This window comes from Trichechus manatus, unplaced genomic scaffold (assembly GCF_000243295.1).
Source record: "Trichechus manatus latirostris isolate Lorelei unplaced genomic scaffold, TriManLat1.0 scaffold00050, whole genome shotgun sequence".
NCBI lineage: Eukaryota > Metazoa > Chordata > Mammalia > Sirenia > Trichechidae > Trichechus > Trichechus manatus.
Genome location: NW_004443986.1, coordinates 10,460,421 through 10,470,401, shown reverse-complemented (window position 1 = coordinate 10,470,401; position 9,981 = coordinate 10,460,421). Strand labels below are relative to the sequence as shown.

Sequence of the window (9,981 nt, the reverse complement as noted above, 5' to 3'; positions counted from 1 at the left end):
GTTCAATGACTGTGATAACCATGTCTTGTCTATCTTTATATTCCCAGAGCTGGGTACAAGGACAATACCAAGCAAATATTTGTTGAACAAAAGTATCATCACCCTTCATCACCAGCTGACCAACATACTGAGAATCTGTATAGGACTTGTCCAGCAATTCAGTAACCTTTTATGTTACAAGTATCACAGTCTAGTTTCTCAATTCCCAACTACAGGAAGTACTTCCTTAATACCTCCAAGTTAAACTAAATGTCAAAGCATACACACTTTTTTTTTGCATAGGCAAACATCTTTTATTTTCACAACCTGAATACCAAAGACACAATCAAGTGTTTCCAGAACACCTCTAGATTTTTTTCTGTTTATTTAACTAAACAAAGTTTTTTAAAAGGAACATCTGTAACAAAAGACATAACACTAATCTATCAATCAAAGTTGGCTTCACCATTTCTTGTCTTTTCCTTATATTTATCCAAGTTTTCCATCTTTAATTCTTCTTCCTTTATATATTTGGTATATCCAGTATCTTTTTCTGGGTTTGGAATTGATTTCACCTTTGGTAGCAAGAAATATTCTGCATTCAAAACTTGATCAGCAGTCATTGAATTTCTACAAGAGATCAGGCTAACAAGGAGGGATTTGACATGATCTTCCTGCAAAGAAAAAACAAAACAGATTTTTAGAAACAAAACCAAACTACAACAAACAAAAGGACACACCTGCAATGAAGATGAGTCCAATTCAGAAATACTCTTGGTCAGTGATACAGAGCTAAAATCAAAATTTTTCTATTTAGATTTTTAAAACTCCTATAGAATTCAACTACTTTTTATTGTAAAGAGACACCTCCAGCAATTTTTTAAAAATTGAATTCAGGGGAAATTGTAAAGGAAAAAAGAGAATGAATACTCTCCAAAACAACAGGGCATTTCATGACTTCTCATTTTCCTTCTTGTATAGAGCACAAGTGAGAGTTTGGCACTGTGAAAATTCCACAGAGCTTCCTCTGCCTGAAAGAGTAACCTTTCTTCACCTAATCAACTACTTCTGGTTTCAGTTTTGAAGTGATTTCCTCTGGGAAGTCTTCTACTTCCACTACCATTACCATAATCATTATGGGAGCCAGAATTCATTATGTGCCACTACTTCAGAACATGTTAACTATATTATCACATGTAAATAACCCTATGATGTTGCTGTGTTCCATTATTTCCACCTCCCAAGGCACCTTGTATTTGCTCCTTGTAATTACTCCAACCAGAGAACATATCACACTGAAGAAAAAACACCTGCATATCGTTAAGTGTCTGTCACTAGACTCTAAGATCCTTGAGGTCAGGAATTTTCAATTCGTTTATCACTTCATTCCCAGCAACTAGCACAGTTAGTTGGGATATAGTTGACATTCAATAAATATTTTCTTAATTAATGTATGCCAATGTTCATACTGCACCCTGCAGAGTATGTTTTTAAATATATTTAAAGATAATACTTCTCCTAGGTACAAACATAACTAAAAATGTACAAAACCTAAATGAGGAGAAGTAATGCATCCTCTTGAAAACCACAAAAGTATATTTGGAACAAGTAGAAAGTCATATGTTCTAGGACAAAAAAAGACTATCATCATAAACATCTCAATTTTCACCAAGTTAATTTACAAAGTTTACATGATTCCAATAAAAATACAATCAGTTTTTTATCCTTGAGACAAGTTGACTGTAAATATCATTTAGAAAAATAACAAGCAAGAATAGCCAAAAATCTCTAATTAAAAACAGCAACAAGGACCAAACTAGCCCTGCCAAGTATTAAAAGCTATTATAAAGTCTCTAAAATTAAAAGAATGTGGTGCTGGTGTAGGAATAAACAAACCAATGGAACAAAATAGGAAAACCAGAAATATACTCCTGCACAAATGAAAATTTAATATTTAAAAAAGTGGCACTTCAAATGGGGCAGGGGAGGGGGAACAATTGGATACACAGAAGAAAAGGTAAAATTGGACCTATTCCTCACACCGAATACAAGGATAAGTCCAAATGGATCAAAAATCTAAATGTAAAAATTAAAATGATGTAAGTAGGAAAAAACAGGTTGGCTTTTCCTTCTCACAGGTTATAAAAATTTATAAAATTATAAAACACAATTAAAGAACAAATGGAAAGGTAATCTCTAATAAAATAAAAAACAAACTGAAAAAGATAGTGTTATGGACTGAATTGTGTCCTCCAAAAATGTGTGTCAACTTAGCTAGGCCATGATTCCCAGTACTGTGTGGTTGTCCACAATTCTTATTATGGTCATCCTCAATTCTCTGCCAGATCTCCCAAGTGGCAGCTTGTTTCATCGAAGTGTGTAAGTTGAGGATAACCATGATAAAGTTGTAAACCATTATCAAAATTCTTTGTTCTTCCATTCTACACAGACAGCTAGAAAATGTAATTTATGTAATGTAATGTATAGTTTCATTAATCTCCCAAAAGTTGTCTCAAATGCTTTTTACCACAACCCAAGAAGTGCAGGCAAATCTCCTAAGCATTATTTCTAATGTGTGTTTTAAAAAATCTAATTTCATAGGCTATTAAAAAACCAAACCATGTGTGTCAGAGCAGAAATGTGCTCCACAGTGTTTTCAATGGCTGTTTTTTCAAAAGTATATTGCCAGGCCTTTCTTCTGAAAGTCTGGGTGGACTCAAACCCCCAATACTTTCAATTAGCAGCCAAGCACATTAACTCTTTGTACCATCCAGGGATTCCTCACAAGATATTAGCAGGTATTACTGTTGTTGTTATTGTTGTGTGCTATTGAGTCAATTCCAACTCAAAGTCACCCTATATGACAGAGTAGAACTACGCTATAGGGTTTCCTAGGCTGTAATCATTATGGAAGCAGACTGCCCACGAAGCGTCTAGTGTGTTTGAACCTCCAACCTTTCAGTAGCAGCCAAGCACTTAACCACAGCACCACCAGGGCTGAGCATCTATTCTATAAATGCCAAAAAGGTCACATACCAGATGAAATTGATCCACTTCTGGGATTCCATCTTCATTTATCTTAAATTCCTGATTTTGAACAGAAAGCTATAAAAGAAAATAAGAATGGATAAATTCCCAATGTACCAAAATACTGTTCCTATAGAAAAGTCAAATTTGAAACTCTTTAGATACTGGTGATTAGAGCTCACTTAGAGAAAGCACATTAACTCTCGCAGAATAAAAACATATCCATTAACAACTATTTGTTCACAAACAACCAAACATTTCCTGGGGCTCATAAAGTATCAATCAGAGTTGATGCTGTGTTGTTTTAGGTGCCCTCAAGTCAGTTCCGACTCATAGCGACCCTATGTATAACAGAATGAAATGCTGTGCAGTCCTGTGCCATCCTCACAATTATTGCTATGTTTGAGCAATTGTTGCAGCCACTGTGTCAATCCATCTCATTGAGGGTCTTCCTCCTTTTCGCTGACCCTCTACTCTACCAAGCATGATTTCCTTCTACAGGGATTGGTCCCTCCTAATAACACGTCCAAAGTACATGAGACAAAGTTTCACCATCCATGCTTCTAAGGAGCATTTTGGCTGTACTTCTTCCAGGACAGATTTGTTCACTCTTCTGACAGTCCATGGTGTCTTAGTCATTTAGTGCTGCTATAAAAGAAATACCACAAGTGCATGGCTTTAACAAAGAGAAGTTTATTCTTTTACAGTCCAGTAGGCTAGAAGTCCAAATTCAGGGCACCAACTCCAGGGAAGTCTTTCTCTATCAGCTCTGGAGGAAGGTTCTTGTGATGCATCAGTCTTCCCTTAGTCTGGGAGCATCTCAGCACTGGAACCTCAGGTCCAAAGGATGCGCTCTGCTCCCAGCACTGCTTTCTTGGTGGTACGAGGTTCCCTTGTATCTCTGCTCGCTTCTCTCTTTTATATCTCAAAAGAGATTGGCCTAAGACAGTATCTAATCTTGTAGACATCATCAGTATAACTGCCACTAATCCGTCTTATTACATCATAGTCATAGAGTTTATAACACATAAGGAAATCACATCAGATTACAAAATTGTACACAATCACACAATACTGGGAATCATGACCTGGCCAAGTTGACAGATATTTTGGGATGACACAATTCAATCTGAGACAAAGTTTCACTATCCATGCTTCTAAGGAGCATTTATGACTGTACTTCTTCCAAGACAGATTTGTTCATTCCTCTGACAGTCCATGGTATGTATATTCAATACTCTTTGCCAATACCATAATTCAAATGCATCAATTCTTCTTCAGTCTTCCTTTTTCACTGTCCAGCTATTGCATATGTATAAGGTGACTGAAAAGACCATGGCTTGGTTCAGGCGTACCTTAGTTCTCAACGTGACATCTTTGGTCTTTAACACTTGAAAGAGGTCTTTTGCAGATTTGCTCAATGCAATATGTCATTTGATTTCTTGACTGCTGCTTCCATGGGCTCATAAAGTATTGATCACAGTTGATATACATAGTATAAGCACTTTAATATTGCCTCACCTTACAAGCAAATGTATTAAAACTTAGCAGCCTATTACCCTGTTGGCTTCACCAATACTCATAAATTAGCTACAAAAAACATAAACAAGCTTCCATACACTCTAATACCTAACGTGTTCAAGAAATGCAAGCTAAAAATTTTCAGATTATTAATTATGGAGAATTTCTTACATATAAAAAGATATTCTGAATCCCAAGTATCCCTCACTCAGCCCTGACAACTATCAACCAATGACCAGTCTTGCCCTATGCACAAACCCATCCACATTATTTTTTAAGTAAATCCCATATATCTCATTATTTTGTTTATAAATATTTTAGTAAATATCTTTAAAAGAGTCTTTTATTGTGGCACAATGATATTATTATCACATTAAAAAATTTTAGTATCAAATATTCAGAGTTCAAATTTCAAATTACCTCATAAATACCACAAATTATTTTACCTTTTTCCCAGTTTATATGAATCAGATCCAAATAAGGTCCGAACATTGTAACTTAAAAACTTTCAGTCTCTTCTTGCTCCTTTCCACTAAGTACAACTATAAAGCTTAGAAACAGCACAAAAGACAACCAAAGGATAACTCTGAAAGGTTGAAAGAGGAAGGAAAACTGGGTAGAGACCCCAGGAATGGACAACATAGTGAAATGGTGTCTTACAATATAACCAATAAAAAGGTGACCCAGGCCAGGTGAAATCAAGATGTTCTCAGATGAAGGAAAACTAAAAGGTATTTTCCTAGAAGACATAAACTTAAAAAATGGCTAAAGGAAGTTCTTCAAATCAAAAGAAAATTATTTTTAAAAAAAATCTTGAAGAATCAGGAAGGAAGAAATAACAGAGGAAAGAAGATAAATATGGGTAAGTACTGTAGACTATCCTTCTCATCGTGAGTTTTCTAAGTCATATATGATGACAGAAACAAAAACTGTAACACCATCTGATACTCAAGGCAATTATATTTAAAAGTGAGAAGCGTTAAGGAACCTAAAAGAAAGTAAGGTTTCCATATGTCACTCAAAGAGGTAAAGCAGTGATACCAGTAGACTATGATCGATTATATACGTATATTTAATAACCAGACTAATCACCAAGAAAACTACAGAAATGGATACATTCAAAAAACACTGTACATAAAGATGTACTCTTAAAAATATGTTCAAAAAACCATAAGGCAAAAAAGACTAATAGATGAACAAAAAAAATTAATAAAATAGCAGACTTAAGCCCTACTATACCAATAATAACATTAAATGTAAATAGTCTAAATACCCTAATTAAAAGGTAGAGATTGGCAGAATTAATAAAAAATACGATGCAAGCATCTTAAGAACCATCTGCTTCAAGTACTGCAGGCTGAAATATGAAATAGTAGATGACTGTTTCCCTAACCTTAGTCTCCCAGCTCTTCCAATGGATGTGAAAACTTTTAATTCCTGTATTAAAACCCTTTATACTTGGAACATATAGAGTTATGGCTGCTATTTTCCTGACTGAACCCGACATAACAAAGTCCTCAAAACTATGCGCTATCCTGCATCAAGATAAATAAAACTGGAGACTTCCAGGCAACACTGCGCTAAAGGCAGAAGCACCACGCTGTCCCTCCACAGCGAAGATCCGAAAAACTAAGCCAAACAGAGAAAACGGCAATCCTGAAACCCTAAGCATCAAGTGAAGAGATAAAGAACTCAGCCAAGCACCGAATGGAATAAAAAACTGACAGAGAACAGAGAGCAAGGAGAGATACATGCAGAGCTCCCATATCAGCTAATGCAGCAAAGATCCGCCATCTTGGACTCCTATCAGAGATCAGTGAACAGGGGGTAGGAGAAAGCAGCTTCACGGAGCCTCCAGCAGAAGACAGAACTACCAGTAACGAGCGATACATGCTTTCCCACCCCCTACCCTTCTTCATCCCCACTCGGCCTGCTCTGCTTCCTGCGGCCAGTCTCTTGGCCGGGAAGCACCACCTTCACCCCAGCGTTGCTTGGATTCCACCTGCCCGCACTGGCCGGCTCCCTAAGTGCCATTTGTTGGCTGCTGGTGTTGCTTTTTTCTGCTCTTTAGACTTCTTCCTTACCTCTCACCAGCTCCCCCTCCTTTCTCTCAAATACCTGGCTCCGTGCGCTATCTTTGCTTCTTCCTGAAAGGCTGTGAAACACCGCTCGAATATGAAACTGCTTCCCGGACTGTGCTGCCACACTGGTGAGATCCTGGGGCTTTTTCTTTGTTTGAATTGTTTGTTTGTTTTCTTTTTCTCTTCTCGAATGGGGACCCTGTTCTAGCCAGGCAGTACTGCGTGGGTTGGGACCTATCACTGCAGTTAGTGCAGACATGCAGAGGGATCCCCAAGGGCATCTCTTTTTTCTAGTTTTTTTTTTTTGGGGGGGGGGCTTTTTTTCTGTTTTTCTTTGGGGGTTTTCTTGTTTGATTTGTTTGTTTTGTTTTCCCTTTTTGTCTTTCTTCATTACTCAGTTTCTCATCTCTATATACTTTCCTTCTCTTCCTGTCCCCTAAATACCTGGCACTGAATGACACCTCTACCCTTCTAGCCAGGCTGTACTTCATGGCCTGGAAGCAACTTCCCCAGATCTCGCAGCTGCACCGGAGGAACCCCTGGGAGCTTTGCTTTTCTTCTTTCCAACTAATTTTTATTTATTCATTTTTTCCTTTCCTTTTCTTTCTTCTTCTCCGTTTTGATCTTCTCCATTTCATAGTCTCTCATGTCTCCACTCCAACGGCAAGCTCCCCTAGCACTCTTTTTTGTTTGTTTGTATATTTTTGGCTCCAGTTCCTCTCTCCTCTCACCCATACCCATCTTAGCTCCACACATCACAATATCCCCCCTCCATCTTGACTACCTGCACCATGCGCTGAACATCACACCACCAAGCAGCCCAGGCACGGCCTACTGAAACCCACACTGCACTTATTACCCTCCCGCCCTGGTGGCCGTACTAAGTGCCACAAACAACCCATCCCAGCAACTCCTCTTCAGCTAGACCTGCCCTGCTGTACCATATCTGAGCGACTGACCCTGCCAATTGGAGAAGGAGGCGAAAAGGATCGTGCCCAAAGACAAGCAAACAACAAAGAACACATAGCCCGCCTGTTCAGGCATAGCCAAATAAAACAAAAAATCACAATGAAACAAATCTACAGTCAATAAACAAAGAAAATAACTACAGAATGCCCCAAAGACAGCGGACAGTATCAAAACATTTACAAAAACAAGACAGGATGGTTCCAGTAGGTGTCCAAAATAAAACACCAGATGACTTTCCAGTAGAAGAAAAGGCACTGGAACTACCTGATAGGGAATTCAAATCCTTACTATTCAGAGCTATCCAAGAGTTGAAGCAAAAAGCAGACAAAAATGAGGAAAAAATAGACAAACTCATGGAAAAGGCAGACAAATTAATGGAAAATACAGACAAAAAAACGGAAGAATTCAGGAAAGTAATACAGGAACAAAATGCCAAATAAATTCACAACTAGAAATCATACAAAAACACGATTAGAAATCCAAAAGATAAACAAGATTTCAGAAACGGACAGTGTCACAAAAGGGCTGAGAAGCAGGCCTGAAATAGTGGAAGGCAAGATCAGAGAAACTGAAGACAAACACTTGGATACAACTCTGTTTGAGGAAAAATCAGAAAAAAGAATGAAGAAAAATGAAGAGACCCTGAGAAATATGTGGGATACAATCAAAAGCAAAAATTTGTGAGTGATCGGAGTTCCAGAACGGGGAGAAAACAGAAAACACAGAAAGGATCATTGAAGAACTGCTGACAGAAAACTTCCCCAATATCATGAAAGATGAAAAGCTGGCCATCCAAGAAGCTCAATGAACCCGATATAGGATAGGCCCCAATAGAAAATCACCAAGGCATATCATAATCACATTCTCCAAAACCAAAGACAGACAAAGAATCCTGAGAGCAGCTTGAGAAAAGCAAAAAGTCACATACAGAGGAGAAACAATAAGACTAAGCTCAGATTACTCTGCAGAAACCATGGAGGCAAAAAGGCAATGGGATGACATATAAAACCTTGAAAGAAAAAAATTGCCAGACAAGAATAATATCTCCTGTAAAACTCTCGTTCAAATATGATGGTGAAATTAGATAATTTCCAGATAAACAAAAATTAAGGGACTATGTAAAAACCAAACCAAACTTACAGCAATTATTAAAGGGAGTCCTTTGATCTGAGAACAAACAACATCAGCTCACAGGCTGAATCTAGGACGCAGGATCATACCAGCCAGATACTAATCTAGGAAATGAATTCTCAAGGACTATCCAAAACCAAAAGAAATACAACAGGGAATCAGAGCAATTAATTATAAATTACGACAACATCAGAACAATAAAAGAGGCAATAAATGGTGTAGGTATAGAACCTTCTAATGGAGAGGAAGGCAAAGCGATACCAAGTAATAATAGATTGCTTCAAACTTAGAAAGATAAGGGTAACTTTCACAGTAACCACAAAGAAAGTTAGCAAACCTACTCATCAAAATAAAAGGAAAAACATAAAGTCTCAGTAAAAACAAAACCCACAAAAACAAAAGAAATGGAAAAAAAAAAACCACAAACAAAAGGAATTCAGCACAGGAAAGCAAGAGGAACAAAGAAAAAGTCAGCACCGCAAAAAAAAGCGCTACAAAATGACAGCAATAAACTCACACCTATCAATAATTATGCTGAATGTAAATGGCCTAAATGCACCCATAAAGAGATGGAGAGTGACAGAACAGATAAAAAAACAGGATCCATCAATATGCTGTCTACAAGAGAAACACCTTAGAAACAAAAATGTAAATTTATTAAAAATCAAAGGTTGGAAAAAAATATATCAAGCAAACAACTACCAAAAAAGAGCAGGAGTGGCAATATTAATCTCAGATAAAATAGACTTTAAAACAAAATCCACCATACAATACAAAGAAAGACACTATGTAATGATTAACGGGATGATCCATCATGAAGACATAACTATAATAAACATCTACGCACCCAATAACAGGGCTCCAAAATACATAAAACAAACTCTAACAGCAGTGAAAAGAGAAACTGACAGTTCCACAATAATAGTAGGAGACTTCAACACACAACTCTCAGTAAAGGACAGAACATCTTCTAAAAAGAAACTCAGTAAAGATATAGGGGACCTAAACGGCACAATCAGCCAACTTGACCTCACAGACATATATAGAACACTCCACCCTACAGGTGCAAAGTACACATTCTTTTCCAATGCACATGGAACATTCTTCAAAACAGACCACATCTTAGGCCACAGAGCAATCCTCAACAAGATCCAAAACGCTGAGATAATACAAAGTATCTTCTCTGACCACAATGCCATCAAGGTAGAAATTAACAACAGAAAGAGCAAGGAAAAAAAATCAATTACATGGAAACTGAATAATACCCTGCTTA

The 9,981-nt window shown here is 37.3% G+C and overlaps 1 protein-coding gene across 3 annotated transcripts in view; it reads right to left on the bottom strand.

Moving 5' to 3' along the window:
* Window positions 1-267: 267 nt before the first annotated feature.
* STK31 (serine/threonine kinase 31) overlaps window positions 268-9,981 on the bottom strand; it is a 124,063-nt gene continuing 114,349 nt past the window's right edge. The window contains exons 23-24 of one of the 3 annotated variants that reach the window (XM_012555859.1): window positions 3,016-3,084; window positions 268-653 (exon numbers count right to left, since the gene is read on the bottom strand). In XM_012555859.1, the coding sequence (XP_012411313.1) occupies window positions 426-653; window positions 3,016-3,084 (297 nt within the window). In that variant the 3' untranslated portion in view covers window positions 268-425. The remainder of the gene's footprint in view (window positions 654-3,015; window positions 3,085-9,981) is intronic. The other 2 variants (XM_004377458.2, XM_004377459.2) reach the window with 2 other exon arrangements.